Raw genomic sequence first — 22997 nt, forward strand, 5'->3', positions numbered from 1 at the left:
CTTCCTTTTAATATCACCCTGTGTGTTCACATAAAAAGAAGGCATCTGCTAGGTCAATACTCTTCACGAAAGCCCACAGGCTTGTAAACTCACTCCTGAGACACAGGCCAAGCAAACACTAACCTGAGAATTAAAGCTGCTGTCATTTGGAAAAGAGAAGATATTTTCTCTCTTTGACTCATGTAGTTTACATTCAACTCATGTAGTCAGTGACTTTTCTTCTTGGATTGCTAGTATGTGAGTGCCTTTGTAAATCTGCCCCGTGCACTGGCCCAGAAGGCCCCAGCCTGGGCTTTACTCTTGATCTCATGCATAAACAAATGACCTTAATAACATGATTATGTGTGTGGCTACTGATTTACCTTAAGTTAACAATGATTAAACTCAGTCTTTGAAGTAAACACAGGAACAAAACTAGTCACTCATATCATTAGTATAACCATTTTATTAACAAAAGGAACCCATGGGGTTCAAACAAGAGTACAAAATACAATCTTTATTTTCCCCTTGGTTAAATTATTATTCTTTAATAAAAATTTTAAAAAGCTAGTGAATTTACCAATAACACAACCTTTGCCTACTGAGTTTCTTATTGTGCAAAACAAAGACACAGAAAGTAAAGTTCTGCCCATGGAAAGAAGGATCGGTGTGTGCCAAAGGATGCACACTTTGAATCTCAAGCTTTGTGCATCAGAAAGAAAATCCTAAGGGCACTTTTCATTTTTCCCAAACTAAACGAGAGCAAAAGGGGACTAAACAGGCAAGTGTTAGCAGCTGAAAGTCTTATCTTCATTCTCAGGGTTTCTGATGTAGCTTTCTACATTCACGTTATCCTGGCTACAAGCTTCGGGTCAGACAGACCCCTATAGAGTTATGTCTCTGAGCTCTTCACGTCAATGCCACTGTTAGCTCTGCTTCACTTTCACGGGGGGCTTCATGATTTCTCTAACCAACCTGACTGCAGTGGCGTTTCTACAGGGAGCCAACCTGTTCTGTGCCTCTCTTCCCACACTGCCACTTTCTTTCCCTTTGTTTTGGTTTCAAGATGGACCATGTCTTGACATAGCATGTAAACTACGGTCTGGAAGCCAAAAGATGGCTCATCTCATCTTTTCTACGGCAAAGATAAAAAGTTTAGACAGTATTTGAACAACCATAACTGTTTACAGACACACAACAAAAAGAAAAAAAAAAAACAAATCTTTAAAAGACCAAAACAAGAAATAAGGTTCTGTGGTAGTTCCCACACTACAATTACTGGCAATTAATACCATTTGGCATTGTAGACAGTGGCTTACAATGAAATATATGTGTTTGACACTAAAATGACCATAGAAGAGAGAGGTATGCTCAGAGGGGACAAGTTCTCATTTACCTAATATTGGTACAAAAGTCCCTGAACAAATGGCCCACTGACTTTTGAATACAAAACAACTCTAGAAGGATACCTCTAAGTGAACAAGGTGACTGAAATGAAAGATCGATCCATCATCCTGATGGACGCAGCACAACATTCTGCCTGGGAAGCACCAGGGTTTCTAGAGTAAACCCTTAGGATTTGGCAGTCCAGGTCTCAACTGTGACATCTCCCTCCCACCTGGTATCAGAAATGTTCTCAGCTCATGGGACCATCAGACTGTAGAGATTGAAGGTGTGACCCTGTACAGGAGGGAGGAGGCTGGTAAAGACACGGCTGACCAACACAGTCCTGTAGGTCTGAATATCCTGAGGCTCAATGGCAACAAAATATTGCACCAAACAAGTTTTTCAAAGAAATCACAGTTTAAATGAAGTTACTAACGAACTAGAATAAGAATGTACAACACAGCAATTGCCGTCCACCCACTGAAGCCTCTTTACAGGGACCAAGTTCACGCGTGCTCCTGTCCTCTTTTGATTTGGGATTTCTTTTAAGAGCTTAGGTGTTCATATTTATTTCTATTTAATGCTGAGCTCATGGAATTTTTCCTTGATCTAGTTTCAGATCAAGTGACAGGCTGAAAGGAGTCTAAGTGCATACAGCAGAAACTCCAGAGGTCAATCAGGCCTGGGCTTTTGAAAGCAGGTCCGACAAAGCCACTAGAGGTAGGATAAGAAAACACTCTGTTTTGTGTAGGTATCGGGTATCCTAAAGATGTCAGGCCTACCCTTCTTTTTTTTTTTTTCTAACATTCCCTAGGTAAATAAGGGATGAGGAAAATCAAACATATATCCTGCAGAAGTTCTTAAAGGTGTAAGAAGTACAGGCTTTCACAACACACTTTCATGTGAGAACTCCTTTCCTTTTGATATAGGAAGTTTTTAAGGAATTCCTTCTCGGCTTCCTAACACAGTAGAACCAATTTCCAAAGTACATTTTAACCTCCCCACGAAAGAAAGAGTGGAAACATTGTCACTTCCATCAGGTCTCACATGACCCCTGAATCCAGAAAGGATACTTTCAAAGACCTCCATCCTTGCTCTGGTAACATAAGAAATCATGAAGACCCCAAAACATGGGGACCTCAATTGCATTGAAATTAGACCACCTCCTCATTCACACTTACTTCACGGCTGTCTTGTCCCCTACATCAAATCTTCCTACCAAATCCCTAAGTTCCCAACTGTGTGTGAGCCCTGGTCAGAGCATACACCAGCAACATTCCAATTCCTTAAGACTCCTCTCTCCAACAGTGTGGGCATTCTTTCACTTCCTCTCCCACCACCAGGACTTCCGGTTTTTCAACTCATGTTTCCACCCATTTTTAAATGGGACAAGTGACCCCACCCTATCAACTTTTTTAACCGTCCTACTGGCCTATTAAAATGTTCTCATATTCTTCCATTCCTGTCCCCTTCAGGTTTGAAGTTCGTTGATGTTCTGAAGTTAACTTTCTCTCCTATAGCAAGGCAGGTGAAAGAACCAATATTCGAAGTGATAACAACACAGTGAATCCCGGAGTCTGTTCAGAGAATGAAGGAAACAGGCTGGGACTCTTGGGCATCCCCAGGATGTGGGTCAACCTGCAGAGACAAAAGAGGGAGGTGATGGCTACAGCACCGTGGTTCTCCTACCTACTTCTAATTACATGATAGCCGTAAGGCTGGGTTGCTCAGAACCTGTCATTAAGTCTTCCTCTGGCTGCTGAGTTATCTTCCCTGGCTAAATAAAACATCTTCGAGGCAATCCACAATACTGCACATGCATGCCAGAGATCACAAGCAACACACCAGAAGAGGTGCTAAGTGGTTGGTTGTGATAGTCTATCAACACTGTAAGAACAAGTTTATGCATATACCCTACCAATTATGAGTCAGCGACAGCACATTAACGAATGGAGCAAGTGATTGTCTGCAGATGGCATGACGAATCTAATTTTCTTTACCTCTGAGTAAAGAGGTGGAGGCTGGAACCGGAATTCTTGTATGCAGGCGAACATAGAGTAGCAGGTCTCTCCCTCACAGTCTGGGGGCTGGGGGTACGGAGGAATGTGTCGGGAGAATTCTTCTTCTGATACAACATCTGCATAATTTGGTGGTGCTGAAACAGAAATGGAGTTTGAGCTAAGAAATCCATGCAACAATTAATTTGTTTTCTCACCTCTTACAAAAACAAGAGATTGAGCCAAACTGAAGACACTGTGGCCATCACAAGATGTGGTTCCCTTGATACACAGCTACGAATACTGATTATCCTACTTTCAATTCGATTCCGTTTTTTGTGATCTACATATTACAATCAAAGCAAACAAATACCTATGAGATGTAGCTATAGAAAATATGTAACAGTCTATACTTTTATTTTAACCATTTCTCATTGCTATGATACGATAAGTTAGCCTTAGGACATGTCCATTTTACTCCTGGGTTTGTCATTGGCTTTGTGTAAACATTCAAGGTTCATTTTCCAGGAATGTTACATAAGTTTTTGCAGTATAAGACTGCAGAGTAGTTGTGATGGTTTGTCCTCACTGTCAACCTGACTGGATTTAGAATCACCTAGGACACCGGCCATGTCTGTGACAGCTCTCCGAGACTGAACTGCAGAAGAACCACTTGGATATGAGTGGCACTGTCCCATGGCACAGGGCTCCAGACTCAGCAAAGAGGGCCGGGGCACCCTGGGCACCAGCACTGACCTCTCTGCTTCCAGACGGCGGATGCAATGTGACCAGCTGCCTCACACTCCTGCAGCCACAGCTAAAACTGTTCGCACCGCCTTACTAGTCCATACCTTGACACTGTAAGTAAACCCTTCTCCCTTCTAGTGTCTGCTTTTCAGGCATTTGGTCACAGCCCAAAGAACACCAATGCAGTGGGGACAGCTGACACGTGAACCCATTTCTGTCATGCTCTGTTATCAGCTAGTCTCTATTTAAAACTTCACAGAGAAAGACTTGAATGTTTTACCTTCCGGCTGCTCTGGCAGCGCCAGTGCCAACCAGCTCATGTCCATACTGAACTGGCTTGCAACACTGCTGTTTCTGCGGCCAAAGCCACTGTACGGAATCGTACCAATAACCAAGGGCAGCTCCAGCATCAATTTTTTAGCACCAGGAATGTGAATGTATACCTAATACGTTCAAGAGAAAAACGCACGTGTGAGGGAGAGAAAGGCACAGACTTAGGGCAAACCTCACGGGAACTAAGCCAATTCATCTTCCTTTTCATAGAGCAAATGCTTTCGTCTCCCACCAAGCCACCACGAGGACAAATGTAATGTGTCCTGAACAAACCAAGTGAAGACTTCACTATGAAAGGACAACCTTGTGACAGGGAAATGTGGCCTTCACATGTTTTACTGTAAGTTGGCATGACTTGTAACAAGCCTGGAAAGTGAAATCTATGCTTCAGTGTAACAAACGCTCCTCACATCACCTCAATCCTTTTAAGGTTACTGCATTAAACCCTCCAGGTAGAGACAGATTTTTAACAATAAGGCCAATCTTCATATACCCATAAATGGTAGCAATGCTAACATTTTCCAGAGTATTGATGGAATAATTGGAGATATTATTTGCAATCATGTGGCTTTCTGCTCTCGGTTTTATGCATTTTAATTATTCAAGAAGCTCTGCGTACAGCTAAGGAGTAGTCCACTCTGATAATGCAGCAATCCAGGATGGATGGAGTGACAGGTGGAATCTTCAGCATCTTCCCATTCCATGTGTCCGTACTCCCAGAACCAATGTGGTTTCCTCGGACATTGGCTACCCTGTGCCGGACTGTCTTTGTCTTTCCACTAGCCAAATATGTCTGGGTTTGGAATATGGCTGCCTTAGGAACAATCAGACGAGATGAACAATTCTCTATTTCTGCATATATGGGAATAGCTTCTCCTAAAGAAAGAAGAGAAATGAGATGGATTCGGGGATGCTTCATAAAATCAAAGCATCAGTGAAGACTGAGACAGCCCAACACTACTGAAGCCCTGGCTGGAAGCTTCCATGGGAAGTCTTAGGGAGAGGAACAGACGTTCAGTGCAGAAGGTGACATTTTATACCAATTGCACTATTCAGTTTTCCAATGTAAAAAGACAATGATAACAGTGTTACCTCAAGGTATATAAATAAGCAGTATGTATAAATGAAGACAAGACATACGGAGAAATGATGCAGTAGGAGGCTAAGTACAGAGCTTACTATGAACCAGCGAGGGTCCATGGAATGAAAACCTGCCCATCAGTGAGCAAAGTGCTTGCTTTTCAGATGAGGCAGACAAGCCATTCACATTACTACACATCTATAATCTTGCTCTCCCAGAGCTCTGTACTTTCTTTTGTAATGTTAAGATAAGTTCCAGCCTTTCCCTACTTTCCTGAGTTTCCTTCTCTTAGAAAGCAACAAGCTTACAGTCAGAAAAAGAGAGGAGTTTTGTTAGGGCCTATTATACATACCCTTAAAATATGTAAATGTTAATGACTTATACTTTAAAGTACAGTGTACTTCAAAGATTACAAAACTTACTGTTTTAAATTGCTTAAATTATCTAGTAAAATCATTGAGTCTTCCATGTGGACTTTTTCACATGTGTTACTTACCATTACAGTAGCCCTTTCTTTCAATTTTGACACTCAGTGACACGGGGCCAGAAGTGAAAATCCAACAGCCAACCATTTTTTCTTGCGTTTTCAGAATAGGAGTCTTGAAAGTTGTAAACAAAAGGACTTTAGTTAAACCACTGAAGAGAACTTATATTCTTTTAAGTAATTTTTATAAAGAAATATCTATGTTTCACATTCTCATGTATGAAATACATATACGTATGAAACCATTTCCCTCTTAGGGAACCTGGTGTGAAGTTTCAGCTTCCAACTAATGACATCACCCTACTTTATCCTGAAGTTATTGTGTTTCTAGGAAATGACACAACATCCTTCAGAAAAGTGAGCAAGGGTCCTATTCCTACTGCAAATGTTACAGAATTGTCATTGTGTGTGTTGGGTGTGGCGAGGCATATGTACAAGGGTGTGTGCAGGTGTGCACATCCATGCCAGGGCATGCAGAAGGCAGAGGAAAATGCTCAGAGTCTCTTTCTGTAACCCTCCCCCCCATTTTCTTTCCTTGTTTGCAACGTGGTCTCTCAGTTAATGCATGCTGGTAGCCTGTCCATGACCCCCTGGGATCCACCGTCTTCATGCCCAAATTCTGGGGCTATGGGCATGTATGAGCCCACCCCCAGCTTCTGCATGGGAGCTGGGGGTTTGAACTCAGGTTTTCTTGTTTTCACAGTAAGCACTCTTACCCCCGAACCTTGTTATTATCATGAAAGAATTGTGTTTTAAGACAATGTAAAGATCGGAAGAAAGGAGGAACAATATCGAAACCGATAATCAGAATGTCACACGGCGCGGCAGATGCTTCATGGCATAAGAAAATCATCGTTTTGTTTTCTACAGAGTTCATGTCAGACAGGAATCTGAAGAGTTCTTGGACTAGTCTGCAGCCACACGCCTGGTGTCAGCAGATCCTCCCTACTACAGGACTCTAGTCTTCAAAGACAGAAGAACACTCGGGTGGAGCTTAAATGATCTGTTTGCAAAAGCAAAAGCTGTCTGTAAAATACTATGGCTGGTCATCTTTTATTTTTCACTTATTTTAGAAATTACAGTAAAAAGGTCAAGTGTCTGTTTTTGAAAAAAAAAAAAAAACCCACAAAAAACAAAAACAAAAAAACCTCAAGAAGTGATTTCCCATGAAAACCCTGGCAATTTTAGGTACAGCTTAAAAATTCTACATAAGTTTAAAAATATAAGCTACTAATGTCACCAGTTTTCCAAACGGGATTTAAGGAGCTATTTAAGTGTGCCTATGCCGGGGAGCAGGGCACTTGCTAATCATGCAAGTGGGGCCTTATCTGTTATCTTAAAGGGAACATTTACTCTACTTCTTGTGAAAATAAGAACTAAAAACTTTTAGCTGCTGGCTTTTCCCTTGTCTTTAAATTTTTTACTTAGAAAAAGAAACATCTATTACTAAAAACACATCTTTGCCACATCAGTGTCACAATGGGAAGTTTAAATTATCTCAGTATTATCTATGAAGTAAAAAATAACACCATTCATTCATATTTAAATGAAGATGCATTTGGTCCCTAGCAGCTTTCATGAAAGTAGAAGGTATAATTTTATATTATTTTGATAATATGGGTGCAGATAAAAGAATGTAGCTCATTAGTTCCCATCTTGCCTATTCTGTTGTTCCTTATAGCCTGATCCTACTTACAGCCTACAGTATTCCTGATGATTATTAGAAGTTCAATGCCTTAATGTGGCCAAATCTGTCATAAGGAAACGGTGAGGGAAAGGACCGCAGTGGCAGCTGCACACACTTACTTAATGTTAGAAAATGACATGCAGAATGGAAGGATACATAGCATAATGGCCCGGGCTTCAATAACAGGCTGAGTGTGATTAGTACTCTTTCGTAATTACTGCTCCTCAACCTGCTATTATTGGAGTTTAGAATACCACAGTCCTGCGAATGCGGCCATGCTGGTGAGCAGGAACCCTCGTCTGCTGTGCATTATTGTTATTAAGGCTCATTAATGCATTTCAAGCCTGTGTAACTTTTTGGCAAAAGCAGCTCTGAACAGCAGGGGCATAATCAATAGTATTAACACACACAATTTGTAATTTGCCCAACCTAGAATCATATCTTTATAGTGAACGCCTATGGGTTACATCCAGTTCTCCGAGCCAGCAGACAGTGACAGTGCAGATCATCACTACCCTGACAAAATACAGTCATCACTATTGAAAGGGAGGGACAGGGCAAGAGAGAGCTCACCAGTAAGGGTGGTGTGTTGACATCCACGTGACTGACAACCTGGAGCTCTCTTCTTACACTCTGATCTGGTACTTGGGGTCGTTCCAAAACAGCCCTCACACAGTACTGAATACTGCCATACTTCCCAGTAAACGATGTTGCCAAAGGTCTGAAATAAACCAAAGATACCGATTTATGAGCTTATTTTCAGCTACACCAAGCCAGGAAAAGCATGCATGAACATGTGGGTTATGGTTGAAAAAAAAAAAAAAAAAAGGAAGTATAGGGAGGGTTACACAGGATTAGCACACACTTCAGCATTGGGGAACACCAGGGTGCTTACACAATGGACACAGGCAGGGACAGGACATGGAAAACTTAGAGCGGCACTCACTCAGATGGAAGTTGAAAGCGAAAGGGAAACTCGTGCTTTCCAGGTTGTAACAAAGTGATGCCATCACCTGAAAAGAGACCAGATCGTATCTTAACTAAGGCCAACATTAAATCAAGAGGGTTATTTTTTTTTTCCTTTTATTCAATCCAAGCCATATTTTTTAAAGGTGGTTTTCTGGCAGTACACTCCACAAGTTCATTAAACAGATTGGGAGAATTAAATTTAAATTTGTCTTTTACCAAGACACACACACACACACACACACACACACTCCCGTTCTATCCACAAGACGATCAGTTAATGCAATTAACATAAAGTGTTATCTAGGGCCAAGAGTTCGAATATACATGTACGGTACATAAACACACATGCATATTCTTATGTATAGACACATGCACACGCATGGATGTTACCCTGTCTATACTAACACGAGATGGGGACATTAAATTGTCCCTATAACTAATTGATGAGTTACATTTCATTGGCTACACTACAATAATCATATTACACGTTCTTTGGACAGAGATAGAAAGCTTGGGAACGGTATTAGTAATAGTTATAAATAAGACAGCCAAAGCAGCAAGAGGCAGCTCTTCACCTTTAGCTCTACTGAGATTGACGGGGTTTCTCGGAGGTAAGAGAATTTTCAAGGCATGGCATGGTTCCTTCCCCTTTCTTGTTAGCATCATTCACCTTCATGTACAGCTGCTTACTGAGCAAAGGTCAAAGTACATAGATGGATGGTGTAAGACCAGAGGCACCACCAGCACCCATGAAAAACGCCCACAGTCTGTCTGTTTAACGTGGATCCAAAGTGGACCCTGCAGCTTCCGCTCTCCTCAGTGGCTCTCTGTGGTGCGTGGCCGACTTTCCTCCACTGTGGTGCAGGAAGCAAGGTGAGAAAAGATGGCAGACAACTTGGTCTGGCTTTTGTCTTGCTACCTGAATTTATGTTTACACTTTATGTGATCAGAACCACTAAGAAGGTGGGTTTCTTTGGTTTATTTAATTACCAACCTCACAGTATCTCAATGCTGTACTTTTAGAAAATAAGAATGCATTATTGGCCCAACGGTCTCCTAAATCTCTCTTTCTCTCTTCTTTTTTTTTTTTTTAATTTATTTATTCACTTTACATCCCAATCATAGGCCTGTCCCTCCTTTCCTCCTACCCTTCTTTCCTTTTCCCCCCATTCCCTCTCCCCCAGCCCTCTAAGAAGGGGAGCTTCCTCCCAGCAACCCACTCCAGTACATCAAGTCACTGAGTGCTCCCTCTATCTCAGTGGCCTGGCAAGGCAGCCCTGCAGGGGAAGGGATCGAAAATCAGGCAACAGAGTCCTTGTCAGAGACAGCCCCTGTTCTCCTTACTAGGGAACCCACATGAAGACCAAGCTGCCCATCAGGTGCATATGTATAGGGGGCCTAGATCCAGTCCAGGTATGGTCCTTGATTGTTGCTTCAGTCTCCACAAGCCCACCCTCCCTGGGCCCAGGTTAATTGGCTCTGTTTTGTCCCCTCCAGGTCCCTCTATCATTACCCCTACTCTTTCACAGGTTTCCTGCATGCTGCCAAGTGTTTGGCTGTGAGTCTCAGCATTTGTTTCTATCCACTGCTCTACTTTTCAATATCTACTACATTAAGGGGAAACAAGGAACATGGGTCCACTTTGCATAGAAAGACATCCCAGGCAGAGGACCTGAAGGCAAGGTGAACAGTAACTAGTCAAGAGGACATGGGGTCAGATTAAGTAGTATGATACAGCATGTGTCCCAGAGACTCCCACTATGCAGGAGTGACCCCACAAGCCTCAGGGGGGTCCCGGCAGAGCTGTAGGACTGGAGTCATGGGATATTTCTGCACCTCAACTTTCCAAGGGGCTCAGGGACTTGAGGAAATGGATAAACGCTATAATATCTGGAAAAAAAGTTTCTTTCTCTTTTCAATTTTTAGGTTTAATTAAAAATATTCACAGAGGTACAACGTGGCCATTTCTGCTTCTGCTTTGTGGCTCATGAGTTCCACTTTGCCCACTGAGGGCTACAAATGCTACAGGAAGCTGCTTCATTCACTAAAGGACTTCTATCCAGAGCACTTAATGAAAGTTTGTCATGAGCCCTGGGATCTAGAGAAGATGGGGTGGGAAGGAATGGGATGGGTATAAGGTCCTTGTAAGGTCACTCCGGTGGGTGTCTTGAAGCCAGCTCTCTGCTTCGGTCTCTGGGTCTTTCTATCCCAGTCTTTTCACAAAGACACGAAACAGCTCAGCCACACTGAACTGCTTCAATAAGAATAGTAATTTTAAAGAGTTTTCTGGTAATATTTTTAAACATAGATCCCAGCAATACATTTCCTAGGAGTCAACAGTAAAAACCAACCAAACAAACAAACACACACCCTCCTCAGGCCACTGAATGGTAGCTACTTTATGGAGTAAATGACCCTGAGAATCTGTGTGAAGTTGCTAAGTTCTTCCAAGTTGTTGGTACAGTGATGTTCCCTCCCCCCTTATCTAAAAGCTGACTTTAAGTAAACTGTAACTACTGATAACACATTCTAAGAAAATGGAAGCTACCTAGACGTAGAAATTCTGTCTCATTAGAACAAGGCAACATCTTATTGTGAATAATAATAATAATAATAATAATAATAATAATAAAAACTATCCAGATTTTACCAAAGCGATCCTCATTTCTCATCCCAGGTTCAATGCTTCTAATTTTGCTTCTACTTTCTTGGTGGGTATGGTCTCAGAGTCTGAATTTCTGACATAAAAGCTGTTTACTTCTCTCTTCCATGGCCTATCCTCCAGCCAGCCATCTTTAACTCCCTGGTGGCTATTATCACTGAGAGAAAAAGACTCCACAGGGAGGAAAGGACACCCTGGTGGTAGGAGCTGTCACCTGCCACACCCCTTTATCCAAAAGACAGCTTCTGCTGGGTACATACTTGAGGATTTAGCTGTGGACATTGTACTTCTCCACAGGAAAAGAAGATACAGTAAGTAGTAGGCTTAAGGCATTTGACAGGTACAAGTTGGTGAGGCAGACAGGTAAGTTTACAGTAGTTTCCACTGAGAGAAGACTGACTCACCGTTACTAGCATCTTCAGGATGAAACACAATCAGTTCTATGTACCTAGCACTTAACCCAACATACATATGCACAGGCACTTCTGGGCAAGTCAGAATGAATAGGAAGGGGTAACTCATTAATGCCCAAATGTCCTTGTCTCCAAAGGCCTTTCTGAAAGGCAAGAGGAAGAGGAGGTACAGGAAGAGATGACTCTTGGTAAGATGCCGGCTCCCCAGACAGGGAACGCTTCTCTTGAACTACCCAAGTACCACTTCCCTCTCCTTTCTGCAAATCGTCGCGGACAGAGTCGTCTAGGGTCAGGATAGGAAGGAGTGGAGGGCCATCAAACCCTGGAGACCACAGAATGGAACCAACCCCACGGGCAGTCGTTCCACCTTCTGCGCCTCCAGGTCAGGAAGGACCTAGAACCCAGACAGTCTAATCGCGGGTTCCCATGGCAACGGTTCACTTCTCTCCCGGGTTACCAGAAGATCCCAGGAGGCCAGGTGCAAAGGCACAGCCCCAGACAAGGGGTCTGGCCTCTCCAAGAAGCCAGGTAGGGCCACAGGCTTGGCCTCCCGCCCTGCACCGGTGACAGTACCGATGAGTCCTCTTCCAGAAGCTTCCCTCAGTGCCACCCGCCCCCTCCCTTGTCCTCCCTGGGAATCTCCCAGGCTCACCAGCAGGGGCCTGGAGCAGACTCAAGCGCAGGTTCAAGTACTCCACCACCGAGGAGGCGGCGGGGGCGGCGCCACCGGTGCAGACCCTGGCCCCAGCGCTCTGGCCCCAGGCAGAGGTGGCACGGCCCTGGGCCTCCAGACGCAGCCCGCGCAGGGCCACGGGCTCGGCCGCCTCGAGCAGCACGTGCCCGGCCACCGTCTCGCCACTGGAGTAGCAGCCCTTGCTCTCATCTTCGAACACCAGCCCCAGGCTCTTGACACGGCCCCGGGGACCATCGGCCGTCGCCTCGCCTCCCATCCCGCCGGGCGATGCTGCTCCGCCACCGAGATCGGCAGTGGCCCCGGGACGGGGTAGCCAGCTCCGCGACGCTGCTGTCACCGGCCCCAAGCCCAGGGCCACCGCGGCCGCAGCGCCCAGCCGGGTGAAACACCCGCACCGGGGCCCTGTCTCTTTAACACACCCCGCTGGGACTGGAAAGGGGCCGACACGACCCGCCTCCCGCGCGCTCCCATAGGCCAGCTGGGCAACATGCTTATTTCTCACTGGCTGTGCGTGGGCACTCAGTCATTTCATTGGCAGCCCCACACGGGGCTGAGCAGGACGGTGGTGCGTGATCAAGAGGGCTTCACCAATCAGGAGGCACCAGAGTGCACGTGCACAGGCCGGTTATTGGTGGGGGCAAGGCACGGTCCTGGGTCACGGACCAATGGCGATGCAGTGCGCCCATGTGGACAGAGGATGGGGAAACAATATCTGTCAGGGAGGGGGCGGAACCCGGCTCGCCGGCGCGCCGGTGTCAGCTGTTGCTATGGTTACAGTGGGGGCGGGCTTTCAAGCTCAGAGAGGCTAGAGCTCAAACCTTTGGAGTTAGGACTCGGACGTGAACTTGTGGCTGAGCAGGCCCGGTGTTAGAGATGGCTTCGGCTGCACGCCCAGCGAAGGGTTTCCCGGAGAAGGGAGCTCGGCGGTCTGGCCTCAGGCCGGCCGCCCTGGAACTTTAAAGCAGCTCTCAGAATCCGCTGGCTTCCAGGATTCTGAGCCTCACCTCTCCCGGTGTCAGAATTCCTGCACTAGGTGAGCGCTGAAGTCTAGGAAGAATGCTGCGGTTCCAAATGCCTTTGCCCTGGGAAGGTCTGCTCCAGGCTTAGTCTCTGACTCTACAGAAGGTCGTGGTTTTAAAACAGCGGCTGCCACTTTCCGGTGCTGGTGTAAACAGCAGGACTCAGGATGGACTGGAAAAATGCTACCACATTTGATAGTTGCTCGTCATGTAGCTGTAACGATTGCAAAATGTGCAAATATTATGTCTGGAAAGAAAGAGACATGCCTTCTTAACACACAAGTGTCCCAGCCAAAAGGGGACTTCCTTTGCAGTCTAGAATATTTACATCAGTTGGCCATCATTTTGTAATCTTTTACAGCCTTTTGTTAAAATTCTAAGTATGTAAGCTGTTATCAAGGGCTGATAATTGAAAATTGAAACTGAAAGCTTTTTCTTTCCCCTATGTTCTTTTTTTTTTTTTTGTTTCAAGGATTTTAGAGAATTTCTACTGCTCTCTTTTGAGTTTAGATTATCAATCCTGAACTTTTTATTGTATTGTATTTATTTGAACAATATTTTTAAATAATTCTTGAAGAAGTCCATGCATGCATGCAGTGATTTTGCTCATATTCTACCCCCATTCTCCCCCTAACTCCTTCCAAATCCACACCCAGGCCTACATGTTAGTTTCATGTCCGCTTTTCAAATTTTTGATTTAAATTAACATTTTACTTGCTGTTGTAACTCAGAGCCTAATCTGTGCTGCTCTTGTGCTCATACACACATCGGTCATCCCTGGAGCATGGCTGACCTACAGGGAGACACACCCTTAATGAAGACTGATGCTAATAAGGCTTGAGGGTGGTCAAAAACTCTATCACCTCTCAAAGAAAGCGGATGGGGCCATGGATCCAGCCCTGCTTTGTATCCCGAAATACCTTTGGGTTTCTGCTCACTGTGTCCGTAATGGTCCCTGCTTACTTTCCTTCCCAGCGCAACTTGATCTTAAACTCGTGTGTTGGGACAGAGACTTTGTTCTCGTGCATTGGTTTTTAAGCGTTAGTATCTGATCCAGAAGCGTGCAGTGTGGGCTCAACAAATGTGTGTTGCCACACTGAGCGATGAAGCACAACCATGCAGTATCACTGTCTCTGGAATATATGACTAGAGTCACACCTCTACCGGGCGCCCATCGGCTCCAGGAAGATGTTCTCTTTCAAGTTAAGTGTCCGGGGAAGAGGGGAGAGGGCAATGAAATTCACAGAATGATACGAGGACAGAATTGCAGACGTGGTATCCTGTGCTATCAGAGCCTAGGCTCTCTCTGTCAGCTTCTTTTGTTTGTTTGTTTTTCAAGTTTTGAGAGCCAACCTAAGATCTTTTGCAAAGGAAGCAAGCATTCTCTCACTAAGCTACATCTCCAACCTTTAGGTTTTGCAAGCAGGGCTTCTCTACGGAGATCTGGGTAGGCTGGAAGTCCAGACCCTCCTGCCTCTGTCTCCTAAGCGGTGGCATTCATGAGCACAAGCCGTTGCACCAGCAAAGATTTTAGACTATAGGCAGCAGGAGCTGTGAGCCACAGCGGTTTAACAAATATATTTCCTGGGGCTGGTGAGGTGACTCAGCGGGTCAAGGCACTCGCCGCCAAGCTGGACAATCTGAGTTTGAGCCTTAGGACCTAGAGGTTAGAAGGAGAGAATTATTCCTACAAGTTGTCCTCTGCCCTCAACATGAATACATGGCGCGCGCGCACGCACACACACAACTTTATATCTAATTGGTTTTCCACATATAAAGCATGGTGTCTGGAGCTAGACACCAATGCTGGGCATCCTCCTCTGTTCCTTATAGTTTGAGGCAGGACCTTGCACTGGACCCGGGCTTCCCAGTTCTACAAGACCAGCTGGCCAGAAATCTCCAGGAATCAATCCCCTTGTCTTTACCTCCTTGGTGTTAGGATCATGGGCATGTACTTACTCTGCTCAGATTTGTACATTTCTGGATATATACTGTATTGGTTATTTGTATTATCTGGGTTTAGTTTTGGTTAGCCATGTCTATAGAGATCTATTTCTTGTAGATTTTCTAGATTTTTGGAATGTCACGTTGAAGTACCTGCTTAATGTTCTTTTGATATCATTGGTATCTGATGTAATGTCCATTCTCTTTGAACTTAAAGTTTTACTTTGGCTCTCTTTTTCTTTTGCTTATTTTGACTAATGGTTTGTTTTGCAAAGAACCAGCCCTCAAGTTTCATGGATCCTTTGCATTGTTTTCTATTTTATTATGTCCTGTCTTGATTTGTATTATTTCTCCCCGGGTATTAATTTTGGGTTTGGCTTGTTCTTGTTTTGCTAGAACATTGAGGAGCTCCATTCACTTATGTATTTGAAATATTTTTGATTTTGTAACTTATCCTCAATGTTCCAGTGAGTTGTGTGTTTATTTTCATTTCAAAATTCTACAAGTTTTGAGTTTATTTTCTCATTCCTTTAACAGCCCATTGATCATTCAGAGTATAATACTTTGTCTTGAACTTTTTGTGTATATTTTTAAGTTTCTTTTGCTGCTAATATTTAATTTTATCCCATTACTATGTAATGATGTGCAAGACATTATTAATTTTATCCCATTACTATGTAATGATGTGCAAGACATTATTTCAGTATTTTTTATTGTGTTAAGAAAAGAGGTAGGTAAGCAGTGGTGCCTGTTCTCTGTTTCCCTTCATCTGAGAGTGGTTTTACTCACTACTGTCCCTGATGATGTTTTTTGTCTTAATTTTAATATTAGTTACAGTTTGTTAACTTTGTATCCCTGCTGTGTCCGGCTCCCTCTTTCCCTCCCAATCTCACCCTCCCTCCCTCATCTCCTCTCTGCCCCCTTCCAAGTCCACTGATAGGGGAGAACCTCCTCCCCTTTCATCTGATACTGGTTTATCAGGTATCTTCAGGACTGGCTGCAAAGTCCTCTGTGGCCTAGCAGGACTGCTCCTCCCTCGGGGGGGGGGGAGGGCAGAGAAGGAGGTCAAAGAGCCAGCCACTGAATTCATGTCAGAAAAAGTCCCTGTTCCCCTTATTAGGGTACCCACTTGGATACTGAGCTACCAAGGGCTACATCTGAGCAGGGGTTCTAGGTTACATTCATACATGGTCCTTGTTTGGAGAAACAGTCTCATAAAAGACCCCTGTGCCCAGATATATTTGGTCCTTGTGTAGGGTCCTCTCCGGGTCATATTAACTCCCCCCCCTTTTTATGATTCCCTGCACTCTGCCGAAGGTTTGTTTATGAGTCTTAATATCTGCTTTGATACACTGCTAGGTAGAGTCTTTCAGAGGCCCTCAGTGGTAGGCTCCTGTCCTGTTACTTGTTTGTTCCTACATCCAATGTCCATCCCATTTGTCTTTCTAAGTGAGGATTGATCATCATACCCTGGGTCCTCTTTCTTGTTTATCTTCTTTAGGTGTATAGATTTCATTATGTTTATCTTATCTTATAGTTCTATATAAGTGAGTATATACCATGTGTGTCTTTCTGTTTTTGGGATACCTCACTCAGGATGATCGTTTCTAGGTCCCACCATTTGCTGATGATGTTTTAACTGGAGATAGAGTTTTAAGTTGGCAGGTACCTCAACACTATGTGAATGCTTCCTAGTGTTTTCTGAGGAACTTGATTTCTAGTAAGAAATCATCAACCTTTTAACTGGCTTCCCTTAGTAATTTTTTCTACTTTCAGATTTTTGCTTTATCATTGGTTTTCATCAAATTTGATTTTAATGTCACCTGTTCTTTTAATCTATAGTTTGGAATTCACTTTTATTCTTAGTGATGTGTATTTATGTTTTATCAAATTGTATTTTCTACAGTTATATCTTCCATCATTTTTATGCTTTGTAATCTTTTTTCTTCCTTTTGTGATCTATTGAGTCAATAGAATGCTTGTATTTTTCTTGCTGTTGTTTTGTAAACTTTATTTTCAATATACATATATATATGGATGTCTTACCTTCCTAATGGCTGTGCACCACTTGCATGCAGTGCCTGTAGAGGTCAGCAAGGATATTACATCCCCTGGAGCTGGAGTTAAAGACTGTCATGGGATGCCATATGGATGCTGACAATCAAACGTAGGTCCTCTGGAAAATCAGCCAGTGGTTTAAGCATTGAGACATCTCTCTAGTCCAAATAGAGTGACTTTTAAATTTCAAATGTTTTACTTTTACACTCTAAAGTAATCACTTTAAGTAGTATTTATGTTTTTAGAAAAAACATCTCCCCTTTCATTGCTAGAATGTCAACCATTGTCACATCTAACCTGGGTATGGTCTGGTCTTTCAAATAATTTCTATATCACAGATATTCCAAGGCAGATTTATAATTTTTTGTGATAGTGAATACTATTATACTTTGGGTCCTGTTAAATCTCCTGGAGAATGTCAGTGATTTTAATTTCACATGCAAAAAGTCCAGGCATGTTCAGACTGCAGATTCTGTTGCACCTTGTGTAGGCGAGGCCATCTCAGCTCAGCTCTCAGTAAACTTTGTATTCTTCCTGTGGGTCTGTCCACACAGCTCAGGGTGCATCTGGCATTTTTGCAGGGTCATGCATGGGTCACACACAGATTTGGAGTTCCCCTTTTTTGCTTTCCCTCTTAATGTTTCTATGTCTGTTTTGGTTTCATTTCTGTTGTTGTGGTAAAATACCCAGACACAGAGCAACTCAATGGAGAAGGAGTACATTTTGGTTCACAGTTCTAAGTTTCAGTATGTTACTGTGGGGACGTAAGGCAGCGGGAACTAAAATAGCTAGTCACGTCATACCCACCGTCAAGAGCAGAGAGATGACTGTATCTATGCTTAGCGTTCAGGTAGTTTTCTCTATTTGAATATGGTTCATGGCCCAACCTATAAAATGGTGCGGCCCACATTCAAGGTGGATCTTCCTATCTCAATTAACCTAACAACAGCAACAAAAACCTTGGATGCCCACAGGTCAAGCTGATCTACTTCTGTCTTAGTTACTGTTAACACTTCTGTGAAGACACAGTTTGAGTAAGATGGCACTTACAAAAGAAATCATTGAACTGGGGGCTTGCTTGCAGTGGTCTCGCTCAAACCACCACATTCTAGCCCTTGAATTCTATAGGCTTGCAGCCATGTAATAATGCAAAATGCATTTGACCTACATTCAAATGGCCCCATAGTCTTTCACAGCCCTAAGACTGGTTAAAAATTCAAAGTCCATGTCTCTTACGAGACTCAAGGAAATCTCTTCACTGTAAACTCATACAAAAGCAAAAAGAAAATTACATACGTCCAACATACGATGAAACAGAATATACATTATCCTTCCAAAAGGGAGGAAAGGAGGCACATTGAACAAATACTGAACCGAAGCAAGACTGACACCCATTAGGACAAACTCCAAATCCTGTCTCCCACTCTGATGTTGCAGACCCACACTGTTTCTGATACTGGAAGGTATCTGCAGGCAACTGAAGGAGAAAAGCACTTATCAATATCTCCCAGCTACAAACTGCGCTGCCTGCAATGGTGACCTGCCTGAAAGATTTACTGGTGCGATAGTGGTAGGAATGGTATGGGGCCAACCAATCACTTTCTAATTAGATTTAAGGGCCACTTCCTGAGATGGCAGCCGTGCCTGACACTGCTAAAATGGCCAAGAACCTGAGACTACATAGATAATGAACCTAGGGGAAAACCTAATACTATTCTAGTAAAGGAATAGAAAACTAAAATCGCTCCTAATGATGTGCTGCTATACCTGCAGGTCAGTGATTCGCTCAGTCCTCAGCAGAGATGAGATGCCTCTTGAAGTCGATGAAAAGAACACAGAGACCTTCTACTGGGCAATGCTTAAGAGTGAGAGACCTTGAAGCAGGAGACCTAAATGGAATGTCTTCATTCAAGTGTTCCCCTCAGGGCTCAAGGAAGTAGGTGGAAGAGGAAGCAGAAACATTTTAAGAGCCAAAGGTGATGGATCAATCCAAGGAAGCAGTGTCTTACATAAGACACAACAGGACTGATGCATGTATGAATGCAGAGACCATGGCAGCATGCACAAGGCCTGCACAGGTTCAGCCCAAACAAGCTACCATCCCTGAGAGGGGGAAGTAGACATAAGCTCTCATCCATAATTAAGAAGCAATGTATACTTTTTACCTTCTGGCAAAGGGAAAATCAGTTTTCTTCAATGGAGTGTCATTTGGTATAAGTGAGTATACAGACTAAAGACACCTTAGGGCAGGGTCCATGGTCAGAAGTAAGGATGTGAGGAGGACTGGGGATGAATTGGAGGAGAAAGAAAAAAAATGATCAGAAAATGTTGCATGAAGTTTTTGAAAAACAGTTAAAAATAAAAACAAACAAACATTCTTTTTGGATACATTATTTTGCATATATTAATTTCCCTGGTTATCTGAATGAGAGAAGATTTTTCTCTGAGGTTTTTCCTTCACTTGAGCTTTGAGACTCCCATGATAAGAACATCTTTGGTTAGTTCGGAGATGAAAGAGAAAAAAAAAAAGTCCTCGACAGTAATCACTCTTGTTAGTACCTAATCTTCAGGGTTTTTTCAAGATGCTCCAAACCATTGATATTACTGCCAGTGCTCAGATAATTGTTTCTTTGTTGTCTGAGAAATTTGTACATGCATATAATGTGTTTTGATCAAATTAACCTCTTTCTTTTTTTTCAGCCCCTCCCATACTCTTCACCACTCTCCTCACTTCAACTTTGATGTTCTTTTATTTTAAACCCAATGAGTTCAGTCAGTGTTGCTAATATGAGTATGAGTGTGAGCATGGGTAGCCAATCAGGGACTAGGGTATAATTTTATCTAGCTCGATCTTGTGCCACTGCTGTGCATTCAGTCGCAGATGGACTGAGCTCATGTGTGCAATAGCCCTGTTATGTCTCCGAACCACAGCTTTGGTTATAGTCATTTCCTCTGGCTGTTGCAGTCTCTCCACTCCTCTTGCACAATGATCTCTGAGCAGTGAGAGGAAGGCACTAGTGAGAGGGAGCCCACTAGATGTCTCATTTTAGTGCTGAGTACTGTACAGTCTCTCATTGTCCCAAAATTTTCCAGTTGTGGTTTCTATACTGATTACAATCTACTGCAAAAGGGGACACTCTGTGGGTATAAAGATAAGTTTATATCTTATGAGGTTTTTTTTTTTTTTAATATGTATTCATTTAGCAGAATACTCTATGGCCTATGACCTAGCCAACCATAGGCCTTTGGCCCAATTATCCAGTACCAGGTATGAGTTTTGTCTTGTGGAGCGATCTTTAAATCCAATCTTAAAGTGGTTGGTTACTTTCATGACGTTTATGGCATTATTTGCATCAGTGGGCATATCTTGCTAGGCAGTCATTGTAGCACGGAGGACTCACAGTTAGGTAAGACTGTTGAAAACTTTTTTTTTTTTTTTTACCATGGCAATATGCACAGCACTATATAAGTTAACCAGTAGGAATGAAGCTTCTGGGTCACTCCCAGCTTTATTTCTCCATGCCTGTTGGCTCAACTCTTTGGTAATTTTAGCAATAGGGTCTTACCATTAGGTTCTGGTACATAACCAAGTGGAATGGCACTATCCTGTAGTGTTTTGGGGGCTCCATGGGAGCTCACTGACAAAGGTGTTACCCTGGACCTGGGCCAGGGCTTTTTTCGTTTGAGAACCTCTGTTGTCTGGGAGAGGCATTGTCCCTCATTCCATTATAGGAAAATTCCATTTAAACTATTTTTATATATGTGTGTGTGTCAGGACATAGCAGGAGGCTTGCATATGATATTTTCAAATGCTTTTAGTGGTATTTATCCCTCTCCATACCCCTCCCACCCCCCACACTACTTAGGGAGCCTTTCTTCTCCATTCCCTTTCGTCTTTCATGCCACCTGCTTTCTGTCAGTTGTAATGTCTTGGAGAAATGTGCTGTAGTGTTTTGTCTCCATACTGTTTGTACCAGAAGTCCCAGATTATTTTTACTGATCCTTCGGGTCTAACACAGGTAACCAAATTCCTGCATAAGTGTCAGTGCTAGTCATTTTCAGACAGTGCACATACTCATCTTAATTTAACTTGTATGTTTGCAGATCTTACTTACGAAACTCTCTCTCTATATATTCTTAAATGTTTAAAAATTACAGGCGACATGAATTCCTGTCTCATAATCTCACATTTGGAAATAATGTTTACAAGGTAATTATTTCTAGAATCAAGAAAACAAACTAACCTTTATGAGACACCCATTGTACCACAAACATGATGCTCAGTAGTCACCCTCCAGTGACTAACATCCCAGTGGCACTTAAGAGAAACTCTGTGAGTTTTGACAGTGAAATTCAAAGTTGTATACAGGAAGCTCAAAGCAATAGACCGTATGTCTTCCTTCCACAGCCAAGAAGCTCAAAAATGCTGTGCCCTCTTTTTTTTACTGTACCTTATTCAAAGTTAAAGAGGAAAGAAAAAGGAAGGAGAAATTTAAAGAAGAAAGACGGTGCCTGGAGAGGTGTCTCAGTGATTAAGAGCACTGGACAACTTCTCCGCCAGAAGTTCCACATTTGATGCCCAGCACCCACAAGGTGGCTTGCAACTGGACAGGTAACTCCAGTCCAAGAAGATCCAATGCTCCCTTTATGGCTTCTTCTGACACTGCTCGCACATGGTGCACAGGATCTTATGCAGACAAGACACTCATATACATAAAAATAAAACAAATATCTATAAAGAATAAGGAAGGTAAATTTATTTTCATAATTAAGATGCAGTGATGCTGACAGAGCTCCTGTGGCTCTCTCAGGCACCATGGCTGGATGGGTACTGTTAGCCTGGGAATGCTGCAAACGGGAACCCCTGCCCTCTAAATAGCGCTATGCTAGGGCACCCTGTGTATTCATGTGGGTGGGTTCCCCTCCATCCTCTCCCAGAGATGACCTGTGGAAGCAAGGAGGAAAAAGTAAAAACTCCCTTACTCGATAGGGAATATAAATGCAGAGAGTAAGGAAAATGAAGCCACATAAGAATGATGAAACAAAACAACCGACATAGCCCCCTAAAAATCCACAATCCTGCAGAAAAAATTTATTGTGATCTTCCCATTTTCATGGGGAGTTGAGGATTAACATAAGGGCAAAGGATTATTTTGCTAGAAGTACATTATTCTGAGCAGCAGTAAGGCCCTGCCTTATTTCATGGGTCACACATACACAATGCAGCTGTATTGCAATTACAGAAAGCGTCAGAAGGAAGAAAGCATTTCCGTGAGTAAGCGGACAGAAGATGACATTGACACCACTGAAACTGAACAAGAAAATACAAAATTAAGACGTTCACAGTAAGTAACATGTAAAGGTCTCCAAAATATAATTAGATCAACACTGAATGCAATCAATAGAAAAAGTTCATCTTTCCCAAACCTTATTTGTTCTAGGTGATTGCCCTTCAATATTCATTTCCCCCAGGAGGGTCTTCCCTAGTAAAAATTGCCACCTAGAAAATGGCTCTACTCTTGGTTTACAACACACCTCCTTGCA

At 43.1% G+C, this 22997-nt stretch overlaps 1 protein-coding gene and 1 long non-coding RNA gene across 3 annotated transcripts; one reads left to right on the plus strand and one right to left on the minus strand.

Moving 5' to 3' along the window:
* Positions 1-425: 425 nt before the first annotated feature.
* On the minus strand, positions 426-12858 carry Arrdc4 (arrestin domain containing 4). 2 transcript variants are annotated; one of them, XM_060367326.1, is made up of 9 exons: positions 12391-12497; positions 9239-9352; positions 8641-8707; positions 8268-8415; positions 6020-6122; positions 5062-5318; positions 4390-4552; positions 3366-3520; positions 426-3003 (listed from the first exon to the last, which is right to left on the minus strand). In XM_060367326.1, exons 2-9 carry the CDS (start codon positions 9327-9329, stop codon positions 2947-2949), a joined length of 1041 nt encoding a protein of 346 aa, XP_060223309.1. In that variant the 5' UTR covers positions 9330-9352; positions 12391-12497; the 3' UTR covers positions 426-2946. The 2 variants fall into 2 exon arrangements, with proteins under 2 accessions (XP_060223309.1, XP_021490347.1); XM_021634672.2 differs by lacking the exon at positions 9239-9352 and having other exon boundaries at positions 12391-12858.
* Positions 12859-13235: 377 nt separating this feature from the next.
* Positions 13236-19829, plus strand: LOC132647040 (uncharacterized). Its single transcript, XR_009585327.1, has 2 exons — positions 13236-13465; positions 19227-19829. It is a non-coding gene; the product is annotated as an uncharacterized LOC132647040 (long non-coding RNA).
* The last annotated feature ends 3168 nt before the right edge of the window (positions 19830-22997 follow it).

This window comes from Meriones unguiculatus, chromosome 14 (assembly GCF_030254825.1).
Source record: "Meriones unguiculatus strain TT.TT164.6M chromosome 14, Bangor_MerUng_6.1, whole genome shotgun sequence".
NCBI classification, from domain to species: Eukaryota; Metazoa; Chordata; class Mammalia; order Rodentia; family Muridae; genus Meriones; species Meriones unguiculatus.

Bases quoted from the DNA above. Each gene is read 5' to 3' on its own strand.
- Arrdc4 (XM_021634672.2), bottom strand. From the start codon at position 12,688: ATGGGAGGCGAGGCGACGGCCGATGGTCCCCGGGGCCGTGTCAAGAGC. The intron at 8,708-12,390 runs GTGAGCCTGGGA...GTCTCTTTTCAG, and splicing joins TCTGCTCCAGGCCCCTGCTG to GTGATGGCATCACTTTGTTA. The intron at 5,319-6,019 runs GTAAGTAACACA...TTCTTTCTTTAG, and splicing joins AAGAAAGGGCTACTGTAATG to GAGAAGCTATTCCCATATAT.